We start from the raw sequence: 18,605 nt of genomic DNA, 5'->3' as shown, positions 1-18,605 counted from the left end.
TTTCTCTTTCGCTCGCTCGTCGCGGACAACAAGTGCGATCGCTTGTTTTGTTTGCGTGCCCCCAATTCTCTTGGCCAACAACTTTTCTTTTGTCATTGAGTAAACTGAATAAATCGACGCTTCTTATTTTAATTCGATTCACGCTTTATGTTTAGCTAGCTAACCATTTACTAATCTCCGCTCGGAGTATAGAATTTTATTCCGATTTTTATTCATCTCTCGTTTGATTCGTGATTTCGTGCTCGTTTACAGCCACACGAAACGAGTGCGCACCAGCACCCAGCATAACAGGAGCGGATCAAGGCGGCGGTTAGCTTCGCAACGAGGCATGATAATTTTTTGGCATTAAATAATTATTTACGTAACTCACGGAAACAAATTTTAGAAAGAAACATTTCTTTTTAATTTTCTTTTATTCATATTGTAAGTAATTACTCATTGAAGAGTATATAAAGCTAATCATATTTTACCCTAATTTGAAGTTTCATTATTTTTAATATTTTTTGGAAATACTTGTAATTTTGATATTGCAATTTGGTATTTATTACGTATTAGTAAGTATAATTTAATTATTTACAAATGAATAAAATCGTTCTGCAACTAGACAAGGTCTAAACAATGAATTTAGGTAGAGCGAACTAAAACCTGTAACGTAATATTAGAATGGAATTAAAACGCAAACGTTCACCTGGAAGAAAGAAAAACAAGTAAAACAATGTCAGACAAAACTGCTGATACGCACAAGAAAATATTCAGTCGCAGTCAATGAGCGCGGAGATCGAGAAAAAATGCTGTTTTTTAGCCATCGTCGTCATGATTTTTGCAAGTGGCAAGAACGTTTCCTTATCCGTCTGCATTACTCGCCGGAGAAAAGCTCTCTGGTGCTTACGCAGCAGTCTTCCGAGAGGATGAGGAGAAAGGAAAAATAAAAACGGGCGAGTGCGAAGTTATGTTAGAAGCGGCGACCGCGCTTCGCGAAAGAAAATTGGCGCGATCGGGTGCAAATTTCGCGGCTTCGCTGTCGTCATCCGTTCGGATGACGCTCGTCTCCTCGCGCGGTTTTTAATTAGAGCGCTCTCTGCCCGTCGTAGACGAAACATTGGCGCTCGTTATTCCTTGCAATTAATCTTTTCGGAAAAGCGAGCCGCGAGATAAGCCTCGACTCGGCGTTTCGACAAACAAGCTCGTTACAACAATCCGTCTCGATTTCTAAGAGGAAGCGAACGCGAAGGGCTTTCGCGTACCTTTCTTTATTGCATCCATCAAAAGAGATGCGCATCAATGCACACGCGCGCACATCCTCCTCGTCATCCTGCATCTTTCGAAGATCCAGCAAAGTCATCTCTGCCATTGAAGTATACGACCTACGGCTGTACGTATCAGCAAGCTGCTATATATAAGATTTGTTCGCCTCTGCGGTATTTCAAGTTGTGCGCCGTGACTCGCCTACGCAATCCATTAACGTGCACAAGCGCGCGCCGCTGCCGCCTGATTTTTTCTTATGCAAAGCTGTCGCATATTGTTTTCCAAGCAGCTCTGCAAAAAGAAGAACGTCATCGTCATCATCATCAGTAACGACCGAATGCTTATCGCTGTCCGTCGCCTGACATCGTTCTTCTTTTTTTCTTTCTCTCTTTTCCCCCATTCGCCCGAGTGCGAAAGCTCCATCGGAAGATTCTTGCCTCGCATCGGCCGCGCGCAAATAAGCATGTATACAAACAAACTCGTATTATTAATCATCCTCTTCCTCGGTTCTTGCTCGTTCGTTGCAACGCGCGAGCGACGACGCCGACGTTGAATAATGCAGCGCATTGGTAATTACGCGCTCGCCCGATGACACGCGCGCCCGTCGACGAAAAGAAAAAAATTTTTCCTTATCGCTATCGCCATGGTGCGCTGTTACAGCTGCGCGGAAGAAAATTCCTCGCGGTCGCGGCCTATTGTCTCGGCTCGGATATTTCGCGCGCGCAAGACCGAGGCTTTTGTGCGCGCGGGCTTTTTTCCTTTTATTTTCGTTTATTATACGCCGCATTCCCCGCGCGGGCAAAAATCCGACGCGCGGCTATTGTCTATTTGCGTTATGGGACGTTAAGGCTCACTACGGGAAGCTCGCGCTTGTGCAACAATCGAATCGAAAGTGCGTCACTTATTTCCCAAGGCGGACTGTATTCCCTTTGAATGAACGCTAGCACAAATTTCTTGCTGGCGAGGACGATCGCTGTGCCCGATTCCCCCGACTCATCAACGAATGACAAAATCGACGAAAGTCAAACAACGAGCGTGTACGTGCGCGGCTTTATGAGCAAACGAAAATAACGTGTATATATACGCATACCGTTTCGCAATAATTATTCATATCAAGCCCGGGGAGCGTGAAAAGTTTAGTCTTCCGATAAGGCGACGAGAGAGAAGTCTTTAATTTAATAAGGATAAAATACTGATTGCGATTGTTTCTCATAATTAATGATAGCAGAGCCGTTTCGCGACTTATGACGCACGAGCGAGTTCATGAAAAAAACGGCTTATCGCAAAGTCGGCATATACCACGAGATTTCATTGCTTGGGCGCGATTATGCCTTTATTCGAAGATGTAACGTCTTAGAAGCGCCAATGGTTTTACGTAAGTTTCCACGTAGTTCAAGCACGATGCATTGCACTGTGCATGGAATTTTACTAAATCTCACGTCAAAGGCCAATGCGTGCATATACGAAAATGACAATTCGCGTAGAAAATCGTGATTAAACAATTCCCCCTCCCCGCTCCACATAGAAAAACAAGAAACTCTTGCGAGCTTACCGTACGGAAGCATTAATGTTTTTCTCCCCCGCGCAAGTGAAAAAGAGAAAGAGGAAAGGATTTTGCTTTTCACAGAAGCGCACCTGAAAAACGTGCAATCCCTCGAGCTGCTTGGCTGAAAAGCCTAAAAATAGAAATATCTCTAGGGCTTGGGCCGTTGAAAAAAAAATTAATAAGGAAAGAGGCGCTGCTGCCACTCGCAAGCGCCTGAAAGAGAGACAGAGAGAGAGAGAGGGAGGAGGAAAAAATCCCGCTGGCCTCCCCCGAGAACGAGCAAGCGAGTGCAACGCACAGTGAATACGCATGAGCTCGCTACGCTCTCTCGAGTACTCGGGGCAATCGTTAATACGACTTGACTTTTTTCTCTCTCTAATGGGCGCTTAACCGGCTTCAAGTGTCTACGCGCGCCCTCGCCCCCGTGTTTGCACGCGAGACCATTTTTGCCAGCAACAGCTTTATTGTTACTGGGGCGACGGACTTTTGAGTGGCGCGCGAGTGTTGGCTGTTGATTGAGATGCGAACCCCGGTCGTTTGCATCCTACTTGCATTTTTAGGTCCATCCCTCGAGCGCTGTCTGGCCGCGCCTAACAATGCCGTGCGGATGCTGCCGCGAATGCCTCGTCGTTTACTTTTACAAGGGGATTCCTTGTAAAAGTCCAAGATTGATGCAGATTATATGCGGCCTGTTATTGAAACTCGCTGCGGGAGCGCTCTTTTCGGCTATTCATCTAGGACAACTATGGTACAGAATGCCAAGCTTTTTCATATCGCCATCGACCATTCAACCACATTTTTATCTTATTATATCTTGGTTCGTTAATTCCATTCAAACTCATCACTTTTTTAAGTAAACCATAGTCACTCAAGTCTGAGCTGTCCAAAACTAGGTTAAAAGTCAGTTGCGAACGTGCGATCAGCATATAGTCATATAGCGTAGAAACGAACGTCTTCGACCGATTAAGCTCGTCGATCGGAGACAAGAGCTTGGAAAACCGCTCGAACGCTCCGCATTTATTTTCCTAGCACAGCCGAAACTGTTTTGTGACCTACTAAAAGTCTAGGCATCAGTGGGAGCGAGCAGCCAAGTATTCGAGGCTCATCGTTCGGCCGGAGTACCGAGAATGAAATAATTATGCGCGTGAGGACGTAGCAGCGAAAGGCCCCAAAAGGATACGTGCACGAGAAGACGCGAGGGCCGACATTTTTCGTCTTTTCCTTGTTGCGCACATCGCGCTTCTCGTCTGATGTGCGACGCGTCGCTCGTTAAACCGAGACAGACGCCGCCTCGCGTCACTTTTTCATCGCAGACGTTTTGACACGCACACACGACGAGGCGGAAAAAATGAGGCGAGAGCGCGGCTCGGAAAAAAAAAGAAAGAAAGAAAGAAAGAAAGAAAGAGAATGTAAGAAAAAAAAGCAAAAGCGTCTAGACACATTAATCCACGTGAGTCGACTGACTGGCGCGTCGCGTAAAAACCTAATCAGACACTATACTGCCAGTAGTAGCGCGAGCAGATAATAAAGTTAAAAAGGAAAAATAAGAGCAAGCGGCACGGCAATTGAATTAAGTAAAAAGCACGCCGCGGCATATTTTCGTGCGGCCGCAGACAGACGCGGCGTAATCGTAAAAGCCAACAGGCGGAGGAGATAGCCCCACTTATGTTGTCGCGCGCGCGGCATTATCAGCGAAACGACGCAGTCATCGCCTCCGCGCTTCAAGGCCCCTCGGCCGAGGCTGCCGTCGCGCCGCCGCCGTTTTTTTTTTTTTTTCTCGCTCCTCGCGCGCAGCCGTGCTCTTACCGCCCGAAAATTATTACATCTGTCTGGCAATCATTGCGCACTCCTCCCACCGAAAGACCGCGGTTTATTGGTCGTCGACGACGACCAAATTATTATCGCCTCCCTCCATTGGAAAGCGCTGCTTCTTTCTGCTGTTTGTTTACCTCGCCTGAACTACCGCTCTCTGCTGTTGTGTCTATAATCGTCTCTCTCGCCGAATGGCTGATATAAAAAATCATGAATAATGACGTCGCGGAGGAAATCTGTCTGTGGGGTATTGGAAGCACGTGACATTGTAGTGTGTGCGAAGCGCGTCTTACTTTTTTTCTACACCTTTTCGTGGAATATTTTTGGCTGCCTGTGTTGTCGACTATGGAATTTACACCGATTTTTAATTCAGATTGTTTGTCTCTCAATAATATAATTAGAGCGTTAATGCATTTCAAATCATATATAAGGTACGCTCGAAATTAGGATGGCCATATGAAGGGATTTTTTTTACCCGGCATTCTCAGAATATATTTCTTTTGATATTTCCATTTTCGTATTATATTGAAATATTTTTAGCTCGATGTAATTACTTTCGATTGGTTTTCCTTACGCAGATCGGGATAATTTTGATGTATGGCAAATGATTCAATTAAAGGTTGATAGAATGATAAAAACTAAATAAATAAATCTAGATTCGACAACTACATATTCTGATTACGAATTAATCACGTTGGAAAATACTCTTTACTGCCAATTTGTTTGACAAATTTTCTTCAAAGTCAAATCTTTGAATTATTGATATTCATCCTTTTAATATACCTTTTGTTAACGCAAATGTAACACGTTTCAAAAAATATACTGCTGCTAGACGAGATTCACGTGGTTTAACGTTATTTTCTCTAATTTTATCTCGAACACATACTTATAATTACAGAAATATTTCATACTTCGACCAATAGTTCGCCTAACCTCGTTTTAAATATCAATGTCACGTTGAAAACTGCTACAATTTTCTACTGTTAAACTCAATAAAAATACAACCATTCATTAACTTAAAATTTATTGTAAATACATTAGCTCATCGTCACTCTGGATGTTTACGATCCTCTCTATAAATCATGCCCGCAGCTTCCAATCAGCGCTGACTAAAAATATCCACAGCAAAGGATAAAGAAGCACATTGACTCGTCACATGTGTTCAATTTCCGCGAGACATTATGCAGTAGCTTAAACACTTCATCATCATCATCGTCGTCGTCGTCGTCGTCGTCGTCGTCGTCGTCGTCGTCGTCGTCGTCGTCGTCGTCGTCGTCGTTGCTGGGGATTCGTGTCCACGCGGACGTCTGGCGCAAGAAACTTTCATCGAACGAATCTCACGGATCTTTTGGGTCGTCTACCTCTGAAATGCACACGAGTCCAGTCGGCACGTAATTCGCTCTGATAAGCGCACACCGCGAAATGCTTGCGACGACGTGTGAGCAGATAAACTCACCAAGATTGTACCGTCTAGCCGCAATTCTCGCTCTTGTTTTCTTCATTTGTACATTCGCGAGCCTCCCCCGTAACCCACGGTTAACGTACGCTTCCAGTCCCGGTTTTCTATGCAAAAAGGAAAATAAGTGTTCGCCTGGCATAGTAGAGAAACTTAATCGACCCCTTGCCGTTTATCGTCCTATCATTCGTGATCTGTAAGAATGTCTCTGCTGGCGTGTCACAGCAACGCCGTTCGCAAGACGCTTTCCCGTTATCTCGTGCACTTTGTCGCTGCGCCAGGCACGAGCGTGTCGCGGACTCTCGAAATAAGCAGTGCGCGCGACGACGATAAGCGCCGCGAGAAAGAGTCGGCGCGCTCTGAATAAATATTAACTGTTTTCTCAGAATAAACCTCGCCGCGATAACGAGAGTCTGCCACGACGGCGCGAAACCAGTTTTTCCGCGCGACCAACACGCGTACACGTCGTGGTGACTCACGTGTGCTCGCGCGCGCATATTTACGAAATCGTCTGCCGCCACGGCGGAAATGCAAATATTTGATAATGTGACGTTTCGAAAATACGGAGAGAAGAAAAGGCGCGTGGGTTCCCCGACTGCGCGCATATAACAAGAATAATACTTGTTTTTATCGTCTGCGGCTATTTTTCGCGTAATGCGCGAGAGATGCCCCACCGAGATAATGCTCATGCCGCCGCCACCGCCGCCGCCGCCGCCGCCGCCGCCACGGAAGCTTTTATCGCAGCTGCTGGCCACCGCTGGTCAGCGCGATAACGCGCGCGCCGTCGAGGCCTCTCGACGGCGGCGGCTGCGACCCTGTCTCTGCCATGAGCTTTTCTTTTTCTCACCTTTGCGGAGAAAACCGCGGAAACTGCCTTTTCTTCGTCCTTCTGATGCGACGAGCTTCATTGTTTGCTTGCTTCCCATCTGTGGCTTAGCCGAAGTGTAATGTATTTGTTGTGAGTACGCCGAATTGCGCCTAACTTTTCGCTCAAACACGTGTATCTGTAAGTCTCTTTGAACAATGATAAAACTATTCTTATAGACTTATTTTAATCGTCGAAATCATTGAGTAAGAAGTTGAAGATAAAACTTCTTTATTTAGCTAGTGAAAAGTGTTACGATTGAAGAATAAATGGTGCGCCAAACATCTGATACAAATTGAATCGCAAGTCAAGAAATATTGTAGATCCTCTGGATTCACACAGAAGCACTTTCAATTTTCATCGACAGCTCAAAACTTTTTTTCAGATTCAACTGACGAAAAAAAGTTACTTTTTTCCAAGTCAAATGAACTTCATGGTACGCAAACAGAAGACAGTTGTATACATGAAATATTTATACAATGCCTGCTTGTGGACTTCGCGAGCTGGAAGTTTGGATCTTCACTTTGCTCTACCTCTTTGCTTAACTTCTTTGTACATATACATACGGAGAAGAAAATTACCAATACCACGCGGTGATCGCATTCATTATTGAAATGGTTTATTTACAGCATTTATCAGCATAAGCCTTTTCTGTGCGAATAAATGAATGTCAAGCCGATTTATATTTGGAACGCGCGGCAAAAAGAAGAGAACGCACATGTCTATTCCCGCGAAAACAGCAGAGCAACCGACAGTGCGCGCGCGCGTGTTTGTGTGTGTGAGAGGTCTCTCTAATAACCAACACGACAGGCACATGGCGCTTGCGTCGGGGCAAAAATACAAACTCGCGGCATTCGTCGCTTTCAGGCCGCACAGTTGCATGCGCGGGCAGCGGCGAGAGATGAGAGTGGCTGGAATAAAAGAATAAAAGCTCCCCTTTTCTCTCGCTGCATACGCGCGCGACGGCAAAAAAGTCGGTCGCTACTTGCACCGTTTAATAAGCGCCAGTGCCGCGATCTCACACGGGAAAGAGAGAGAATGCGCGCACGCCCTCTCGGCCCACTTTCCCGCGTGTCCGCGAAAAAAGAATTTCCTTCTCGTCCGGCGAGTTTTTCCAATGGGGCACGGGGCAAATGGGGAAAAAAATCGCTTTTTTCTTTTATTTCGTGCACGCGAAAGTTGTTTCATCTCGTCGTACGGTCCGGTGATGTTGATAAAGTGGCGACGGCCGAATAAAAAGTGAAGCCGCGAGCCGCGCGGGAATGTCGCAAATATGAGGAAGTTTTCGGAGAGGCTTGCGAAATTTTTGCGCGCGTGCGAGAGCGAGGCGAAGCCAATCACGACGCACGCGCGCCGACAAATGCGCGCGTCGTCTTCGCGAAGGCACTTTTTATTGTTATCTCGGAGTCGCCTCGCTCTCTCCGCGGCGGCGATGGTGTGAATAACGCCAACGGTATTTTCGGTGGAACTGATCGTACAGCAGCGGCCACACACGCGCGCAAGCGCGCGCGCGCAAGGAGGAGTGAGAGAGTGAGAGAGAAACCGCGTGCAACTGAACTACTGCCTCGGGTCAACTATTTTTGGCAATAGTGGACACTAGATGCTTATTCTTAACGTTGACCGATTGTTACGGACAACCAACGGAAATAAGAGAAACCAATGTTGAAAAATGTTTGCTAATTGAAATGCCGGCTAGCGGTGAAATAAATGGAAATTGAAAATGCTTTCCGATGCGACGACTTGCAACTTCGCCCGTACGATCTTTGGGAGGGGATGATTCGCGAGACAGCGAATGTCCATCGACACGCGCTCTTTAATTTTTTCGTACGACAGCGGCGGAACGAAAAGGATCCCGGAGGAAGCAGCGAATCGAATCAGTAACCGGTTGAGTCGTCTTCGATGCATTCGACGCGAAATTTAAATTGGAATTGTTGCTGCGACGTCGGCGACCGTGGCAGGGCTGCTCGTCACAGCCACGCTGACGAGCCCGACGAGCAGACGTGAAACAAAACGCTCGACTCGCCCGTACTAGTTAGTTCAGAAGTCTGCGACATTTACTATTATTTGCAACGTAATTGCTGCTCCACGAACTGACGCGCGAGCGACAATTGATTTTCACTCGATGAGCCTTCTTAGGCCGATAGGCAAACAATACGAGTGTTTACCCCAAGCGAATAAAGTACATGAATCTGCATTGTTCGTTGATTTCAGAGCAACGAATGCAAAGAAATATTTGCTCCGCGAGTCGCGCAGTTTTGCCGCACATCTCAGAGTCTGCCGTGCGCGCTATGTGTCACCTCATTTCCGAGGTCAATTAGATCAAATGAAAAAAAATTGGCGACTGCGTTTTTCCGTCGTCTTCGCATCCCAAACATTCATTTACAACACGCGTCCATTCTACACAAAGCTCCGCGCCAATTTGGCTATTATTCCTCCCACGTGTCAAGAAAAACACGCCATTCGAATGCCGAAAAGACAAGAGAAATCAAATCTGCCCCACACTCTCGGTCTGTCTCTCTCTCTCTCTCTCTCTCTCTCTCTCTCTCTCTCTCTTATACACTTCGCGTCGCCGTTCGAGAACGAAAACCCGCAGAGCTCGCAAAAACGAGTAGTACACGTTATATTAGCTTGAGTACACACGCACACGCTTATTCACACAAACACACACACACGTGTAGAGCGTAGCAGTGAGACAGCAGCGAACGAGGAAGAAGGGAAAGCCTGGCTCGCTCGACAGAGATGATGCGCGCGCGAGTTCGTTGGCACGAGAAACAGCAGAGTCTCCAGGCGTGCACGTAATGATATAGATATATTCATCGAGTGCGCGCGCGCGAGCGCGAGAGAGCGAGCGAGAGGGGGGGGGGAGAAAGGCAGCGAGGAAGGTGGCTGTCTTTCTCTCTCTCTCTCTCTCTTCGCTCGGTACGGGCTATTACCGGCCCTTCGTCCCAGTGACAATGCCGAGTTAAGATCCTTTGTGCGCGCCAGGACCTGCGTGCCTCGCACGCTAATGCCCCGGCTAAACCGTCAGCGCGGGCCGCGCGCGAGCCGCCTTTTTTGCCGTTCTCGCTCTGCTATTTTTAGACGACTCCGCAGAAATGAATATTATCGATCCACCGAACCAAGTTTCGACATCCGGCGGCGCTCCGCCGTGCACGCCCTGTGAATTATCCGGGGCGGCGTGAATTTTTCAATTTGGAAACTGCTTCGGGCTGACCGCGCGCGTCGGAACTGTGCCGGTTCGCGATTGAGAACGGGCATCGCATTCGCCTGGAATAATTCAACGCGCCGTCTAAATTATCGACCAAATCGCACGTTTCGATCCGTCTGTTTGGCACTCGAGGCTGCGCGAGCGGCGGATAGCTTATCGAACAGCCGCGGCCTCGTTTAATTAGCCGGGGATTCCGCGTCTCTCTCTTTCTCTCTCTCTCTCTCTTTCTGGTTGCGCTCGCGCTCGAAAAATATAGCGAGACAAAGCGCGAACGCGCGGGAAGAAGCTTCAAATTTGAAGTAGCTTTTCTCTCGCGCCGCACTTGCCGATGACAATTGTACGTACGTATTCCGTCGGCGCGAGCGGCTTTGTCGCCAGTATATTCCTCTCTCTCTCTCTCTCTCTCTCTCTCTCTCTCTCTGTCTTTTCAAGACTGACGAGGATAAACAGTCGCAATAAAGCAAAGAGAGCGATGTTTCGCGGAGGAGGAGTCTTCTTATCTTGTTCCTATACGCGTGCGTTTGCATTACAGATAGGTATCGATCATCTTCACTTTTCTCTTTCTCTCTCTGCCATCTTCTGCGCAAATAATATTTTTATCGGCTTGTTTGCCTGCCACTCTTGGTCTCTCTCCTATCCCAAGCGTCGCCGCGCCATGATGTATCTGCGTTTATATAACATACACAGCTTTTTCCATTGACAGAAACTCGTGGGTTTTGCCCGAAGAATGAAGCTCGATCGATCCTTTTCATTCATGAAAATTGTAGCCTTCATCTTCCTCCAATTGGGTTTCTCCCGGCAATGGTACTGCAAGCGTAACAAGTTTATCGCCGAAGCGTCGGGAAAAGTAAGCGTAAAGAGGAAAGAGACCGTCTGAGCGCGTTGGTGTGCTACGTCGCAGCGACAAGTATACTCGTATAAAAGTTAACTGGCGAGAGAGCTATGAAGCGATATCGATCGGACGACTGCGGCTGACCGCCGGGGGAAATCGCTTTTAGCCGCGCGCGCGCGCGCGCTCATTCATTGCAAATTGATGTTTTTAATTGACGTCCGCGAGCGATTCGCCAAAGAAAAAGGAAGCGGTCGGCGCGGCCGACGATAAAATGCCGACTGGACGGGCCGTAAAACGGCGACGCGTGGGCGAGACGACGCCCGACGTGGCCCACGCGCCACGACTCCTTCGGCTCGGTTCCCTGAACGTTTCGTAAAATGCGCGGCGAAAAGGAGTGCGCGGAATAATTTAATAGGGTCGAGTGTCGTATACGAGCCCCAGTGCAGCAGCCAGCTGCCTCAAGTGCGAGCTTTCGCGCGAGATGTTGTTTTAACACACTTCTTGGAAGAGATTCTCATTGAGGATCTGCTGAATGCTAGATAGGTAACAGACGCGCGCACGAGGGAAGGATGACACTCGTTGATCGTCTTTTATAAATATCGAGACTCGCGCGATAAAAGTCTCTTCAATGTATTGTGATATGGAAACTGTACGCACAGCTTTTTTCTCTTTTTCTATTTGCCTTATCGACTCGAAGACTGAATGTCGTAATGTCGATTCGAGTTTAATTTTAACGGCCGATGATAAAGAGAAGGTCGATTGAGTGCAATTTCGAGCACTTGAACGTTTTATTTTATCGCGGCTGCACAAAAACACTTGAATTATCATTTATCAGTTGCGACCTGCGTCAAATATTACCTTAATCGACGACATCGCCTTTCAAATTCAGAAAGCAAACAAGCCTCTCGCTATCATGCCACTTACGAGCTTGCTTTTAATCTAAGCAAAATGGTTTAGATTTTATTTCATGAAAACCAAGCAAAGTCCTCAGCGAAATTCGACGACGGTAGCTCACAGAGACACATTACCGCAACCAAACAGTTCAACACACGTCGAATTTTAGTAGCTTCTTGCAAATTAAAAGTTAACAAATTTGCGTATGTGCGTATAGTTTCATAGCATTTTTAACTAGCTTTAAAGTTACATTCGTTCGATAGTTCTTTTACAAATGGAAACAAACAAAGGGTAGTTTTCATTACTCTTATTTCTTTATTTCTATACTAACTAGGTTTAAAGTAGGTTTTTTTAATAGCAAGAAATCTATTGAACGGATTTGGACCTGTGATGTCTCGTACGAAATGTAATGAAAAATTATATCAATGTATACGCATCATCATACGTACTTCAATATTATTATTAATTTTTGATTTGTAAAAAATAAATAAAAGTCGCATTATCTTGATTAAATATCCCTCGTAAGATGTCGTTATCAAATTTGATTGAAGATTTTTTTATTTCGAATTTCTAGATTGCTTGAACTATCTGATGATACAGACGAATATAAAAATACGACGAGTTAAGGCAAAGAATTTTCATATTGTTGACACCTTTTTATTTTTACGTATAAAAATATCATCAACAATTAAATATGAAATTCTTTTATGTATCTTTTAAGAATTTTCGTAGAATTTAGTTTATTATCCATCTACATTAGTAGCGGTATTGGCTTTCAATGTGAATTTCTAAATAACGTATAAGTACATCATGACAATGAGTTATTTTGTTTGTAAGCATATACTAAAGTTGAATAAAGCCTTGCAAAAAGTTTTCTATGAGTAAAAACATCAACGTATAGGTTTGTGTAATATATATAATATACTACAGAAAGTCAGTTATTTCAGAAATTGCATAAAAAATAATTTATATACGACGTTAATGTGATACTCATATGAATACAAACATCAACATTTGATTTCTGATCTATGATTATTAATATTAAGAAATAATTGATCTAATATTATTCATGTTATGAAAAGATACGAATAGAACTTAATAAATTAATAAATAAATATTAAAATATTATGGCAGTTATTATGTACTTTGAAAAGAATATTGATCTAGCAATTTCTTAGAAATGTTTGAAATATTACCAAATCCCGCCAGAAGTCTTTTTTACCAAGCTAGTCAAGCAGCTACTGCCATCTGTCATGACCGAAGCGAAGTTGACAGTTAAACTCGCCGTCAGTACTTGTTCACTGTACAACCACCTGCACTACCTGCAGTGGCATTAATAAAACTGTTCATACCTAAAGGCTATAGAGAAAGACGAAAGAAGGAGTAGGTTAGAGCGAGACCAAGGTGTGCATCACCGGCTACGAGATAGCGCTTGGGGCGGCATTTGAGTGAGCCACCGTAACACTTTACGTACAAGCATGGCGACTTTGGGGCCAGCGTTGACAACGCGTCTACCTGTGTAACCCTAACATCAGACTATTTTTTTTCTCGCCTTGTGCCTTACCTGTTCTCGATCATTCATTTCTCTCGTTTAGTCGTAGTGTAACTTGCTACGAGAGATTATTTGTGTCACTCGAGGAAAATAAGAAAGTGTGTGAGTGTACGTTCGCGAAAAAGAAAAAGGAGAAGAAAAGGTGTTTCGCGAATGAGTGTTGCGACGACCTGGTGAAGTCGCAGAAGCAGCTAGCCGGCACAACGTGAATATTTCCTGCAGCAGGTGACCGCCGAGGAAGCGAGCGGCACTTTAATGTCCTTGTTTTACAATCAGGAGTCCGGTGAGTCAGAACCTTGGACTGCGCAAGTGAGCGAATGAGCGAGAGAGAGAAAGAGAGAGAGGAGAGTGAATGAGCGAAGCGTATGAACATTGTGTATAAGAGCAGCGGCGATGGCCAATAACTGCAGCTGGCCGCGTCTATGCACTCTCTGCTACATGAATCCCGCCGCGTATAGAGAGAGAAGAGAAGAGGCATAAACGAGGTTAATTGACATCAAAGAGGGGACAATTAGACTTCTCCGGTTAGATTTGGTTCACCGATCCGGGCTCTCTTGGCTTCTCCCTGCTACTTTATTCTTTTTCTTCATCGACTCAGCGCGTTTGCTCGTCAGTCGACGTTTACTCGTCGGGCGTTTCCTAACTCTCAGCAGAGGAACTATTCTGTTGCATTACCGCGCACCACGTGCTGCTTCCTCGTGTGTTTTGATACCGAACGCTCTGGCGCCTGCGCCGCGCTTGCCAACAAGCGCGCCAAAAAAAAAACGAATTTCACGTTTTTGCTTTTGCATAATTTCGGAGTGATTTGTGTTTTTTTTTCCTGCGAATTCAGCGAACTCGCAATGATTATTATGGGACTGCTCAAAGTGCTTTTTCTCGTTTGATTGCCAAATGCAAACATTAATTTTTCAGTCGTATCTTATTTATTGTGTTTCAAACTATTGACAGTGTTGCATAAACTCGCTTTCCATCATCTCGCTCGACTGCATAATGTGCCCGCATGACGAATAGAATAAAAAGAGACAGGAAAAAACTGCGATTGACGAATCGATCAAGTTTGGTAATCGAATAGGTTGTGTATATATACATACATATACATATACATATACATATATGCTAGCACCGGCGCCGAGGATGATGATGGCGCACGCCGGTGGCGCGACCGCCCACTACATGCTACTGCTCAGCAAGTCGCGCAAGAGCGAGTTTTTTTTCCTACAATCGCCAAATGTTCTGCTCGAGATGACCCTCAGGAGGGTCTTCAAGGGTGAGTCTTGTGACGTGTAATCTGGTTATTTTACAGTAGTTATGCGATGGTGCAAATTCATTGGGACGTTCGATTGAAACTATTATTCTATTGATGTGAAAGATTTCGGGCAAAGTGAACATTTTGATTTTGCAATATAATTGTTGGCAGATGCCATTTTAATAATTTTAACTTGTTCAAGTAGAAGTACAAAGTAGGTGAGAGTGTCATTACTGAAAGGAGAAAAAAATGAAACTTGGAGAACTATTCTAGGGTGGGAGTAGCAGAGATAAGAACTTCTTCTAATCAGAGTAGCTAGTAGTTGTGTATCCGTGGGTAGTGTGTGAGAAAGAGTGCGCGGAAAACCACAGCATCGTAGTGTTAGTCTCAGTCTACGAGCCGGAAGGGCGGGGGGGGGGGGGTCAAGACGGCTTCGTGGGAGTTGGGAGTAACGAGTTCCACACAATTGCATTTTATGTATTTTCAGCTGCTGATCACGAATTTTGATGACGGGTAGTTTAAAAATTAACAAGATTATCTACAAGTTGATTGCTCAAATGGTTAATAATTAGTATAATTGTAATTTGATTGCTTATACAGTTAATAATGAGAAAAATGTTTTATAAAACATGAGATTGTGCGTAAGAACAGCAGCGATGGCCAATAAGCGCAGCTCGCACTTTGCACTGTAGTTATGCACTCTGGTGCATGAATCCAGCCACGTAGAGAGAGAGAGAGAGAGAGAGAGAGAGAGAGAGAGAGAGAGAGAGAGAGAGAGAGAGAGAGAGAGAGAGAGAGAAAAGAGGTATAAAGTATAAGTAAAAAGTATGTGAGAGTGTCTATTTGACTTGAATAGTTTCACCGACCGTCTACCTTGCTCATTCGCGATCGTCCTGGCTATGCCGTATTATTATTTGAATCTCAATATTTCAAGTTCTATCCAGCAGTTTTCAATTCTGAAAGAACCAGTGCATTCGTTATTAGATAGTATATGCATGGCATACTTGCGAATTTCGCTAAGACGATTAATGAATATTTTGTGTTCATTTAAACATTTAACTTATTTATAATTAATTACCTATCCATTAGAATATTAAGGGAGATCCAACATTGAAGCATTGAAACTTTCTATTTCCTTGCGAATCAAATTGCAATTGTCGCATTTTTACGATCCAAGTATTGTTCAATTTATTTTTCAATAAGCTTTACAGCGAAATGAATGAACGTTTATTGCGAGTAAATCTTAATTTGAGTAAAAGTATAAGAAATATTTGATGAAGTGATAGGAGGGCGAATACGGTCATAAGAAAGGGTAGCCTAATTTTAAAGGGTTAAGCGACTGTGCCTGCTCGCGCGGAATCGAGAGAGTACAGTTGGTCTGGCTAGTCAGGAAGGTAAGAAAACTCCTAATCTCTGGCTTAACTCTAGCCCATACAATTTTATAGAGTTTATATTAGACAGTGCAAGTACACAAAGTGTAAAGATAGAAGCAAGTTAAAGATGGTAAGAGTGGAGGTACGCCCTCAAAATTCTAACAGCAGGCCTATGGGGGAGGGAGACCCGTCTGCGTGACGACTAACCAAGTTCCTTATATATTTGTATTTGCGTGCTCCTGCAAGAATCAAGTTCTAGCTTTTAATCAATTGTAATAATAATAATTTGCGTGTTGATTCCCTAACTACGTAAGTAAGTTTATTACAATACCCCTTACTCTAGCTACTCAAATATCACACATTGGGAACTCGTGAAAGCGCTGAAGAACGCGTGTAAAACAATGTCATTTTCGTGATCGAACGTTTGGGAGAACATTTAACGATCTAGAAAACTTCTAGGTGCATAAATTGTACGTTCGAATGTGAGTCAGTAAAATTAGCTTAATTGATTAATAGTGTCACGTCGATCAATTTGTTTATGTCGTGTGCGCCTTTTCTGGTAGACGAAAAGTGGAAGGGTTTTATGGTTAGGGAGCTTGCTTAAGATATTAGAAAGAAAAAAGACGAAAATTCGTGATAACAGCCAGTAAAGGACAGAGTTGTCAATATTTGGTTGACAGACCGTAAAGAGACCATTAACAATCAGCATTGAGAGACTGCCTATAGCATTCGAGGAAGCAATAAAGAAGCGCAGTGAATATGTGTCTGCAGAGAGACAATGAGCGACAGCGTGATAGACGGTAACTAACCTCGATAAAAATCGAGGATGAGCGAGCCAAGGTCGCCGTAGCAAATCCAGCCAGAATAGGAAGCGAAAAACTCGGTTGTACAGGAACAACGATAGAAGTTTGTGCGCAATTATGCCAACAATCGCTCACCCGTCAATATTGATGCTCAAGGATCTTCGGAAGCAACTCGCGAAGGAGAGTGCGGCTCGTGGCAGCATGCCGAAAATACTAGGGTAGCGCTTCGAGGTGCACGGTCCAGGCAGAGATCAAAAGGGACATCGCTAAAGTCGCGCACGGTCGTGTGGTTTATCGTTGGGTTAATCCTAGCGACCACGTTTGGAACCCTGTTGGTCTAGCAAAGAAAGGGGTGGGCGATGGCCAAGCTGCGCTTACGGGGGAACAGCGAGTTAGGGACCGTCCACGTGCTACCCCGCACCACAAGGTCTACCCTGTCCAAATTGTCTGTGCGTACGCCGTCTTTGCGATTCCGTGGTCATGGAAGAGTTCAGAAATCAGTGCGAGTATTGCGTCTACATGTGGAATCTATGGAATAGGTATTTCCGCGTTACTCGCATTGGTTACTGAACTCTCCTATGACCATAAAATTGTAAAGATGGCGTACCCATAGAAACTTTAAACGGGGTAGACCTCGGGGTACGGAGTAGGAGTGCGGGGTAGCATGTGGCCAGTCTCTTGGGCGGAGAGCGGGAACGATACGTGAATAGCAGCTGGAGAATCTTTTTCTATTGCATCTTCATTTTTCTACGCGATGAGTCATTCGATTTATGTTTCTACTTCACGTAGCTCAAATGAATATTTTTGTCTCTTTTTTTTTTTATTCATAACATAAATTTTGAAATAAATATGCTTGTACCAAAAACATCATTAATGAATACATTCAAATACTATATCGACGGGATTAATAAACATGCAAATTATTTTAGGGATATACCTTGCGGGGATAACAGACAAATATTGCTTTTAAGAAGGGAGCGGCAAGAAAACTGATCCATTACTCCGGTTTTGAGTTTGCTTTATATACTGACCAACCAGACTCAAATCAAGTTTGGTTAAACTAGGTAAATTTTTATGATTGAAAAGTGAAAATCATTATCACAAAAATAGGCACACGCTCGTTAATCCCGTAGATATAGAATTTGAGATGTATCCGTTAATGATGTACTGGGTTCATGCATGTTTGTTTTAAAATTTAGTTTTTTCAGGGAATTTGAAACGAGAAGTGAAAATGTAAAATAAAATACTCGTCGAGTATGGAAGCGAAGGTATAGTAGATAACGGTCGCAGCTATCTGCTGCTCCCCCCTGTCCCTCTAACTCGCTGTTGCCCCACAGTCGCAACTTGTCCACCATCAGCCTTTTTATCTTTTTGCCAGATGGGCAGGTTCCTAGCGTGTCCGCTAGGATCGCTCCAACGAGAGTCTCTCTCTTAATCTATGGTTCAGCAGCTGCAAAGCCAAACGCAGGAGCTGAGAAGCCAGAATCAGGCGCGTTAGCAAGGGAATACCAGACTAATCCTGACTGCTCAAATTCTCAGGAACGCAATTGCTAGTTATTCCAATCCTACAATTTTTTTATTTCAGTAGCTAGCAGCTTGATTGTATGTTTGTTCGAAAATGCGTTTTTAAATACGAACATCAAACCAAGTGATAATTTTATGAAGGAAAAAGGAGGTACGTGTTGCAAAAATAAAACATATCTCCTCGACCTTAATTACAAGTGTCAGCAAACAAATGCATATAGGCAGCGCTTGTAAAAAGGAAAAAAAAAT

At 44.4% G+C, this 18,605-nt stretch overlaps 1 protein-coding gene across 1 annotated transcript in view; it reads left to right on the top strand.

Annotated features, from left to right (window-relative positions):
• The first annotated feature begins 14,084 nt into the window (after nt 1-14,084).
• Nucleotides 14,085-18,605, top strand: part of LOC131663064 (atypical protein kinase C) — a 33,503-nt gene continuing 28,982 nt past the window's right edge. Inside the window, exon 1 of the mRNA XM_058933143.1 lies at nt 14,085-14,677. Within this exon, the coding sequence (XP_058789126.1) occupies nt 14,524-14,677 (154 nt within the window). The 5' untranslated portion in view covers nt 14,085-14,523. The remainder of the gene's footprint in view (nt 14,678-18,605) is intronic.

The sequence above is a fragment of the Phymastichus coffea genome, unplaced genomic scaffold (genome assembly GCF_024137745.1).
Source record: "Phymastichus coffea isolate CEN01 unplaced genomic scaffold, Cenicafe_Pcof_1.1 PCOF00031, whole genome shotgun sequence".
Lineage (NCBI taxonomy): Eukaryota > Metazoa > Arthropoda > Insecta > Hymenoptera > Eulophidae > Phymastichus > Phymastichus coffea.
The sequence above is the reverse complement of the archived record's forward strand: the minus strand, read 5'-3'. Positions and strand labels throughout refer to the sequence as shown.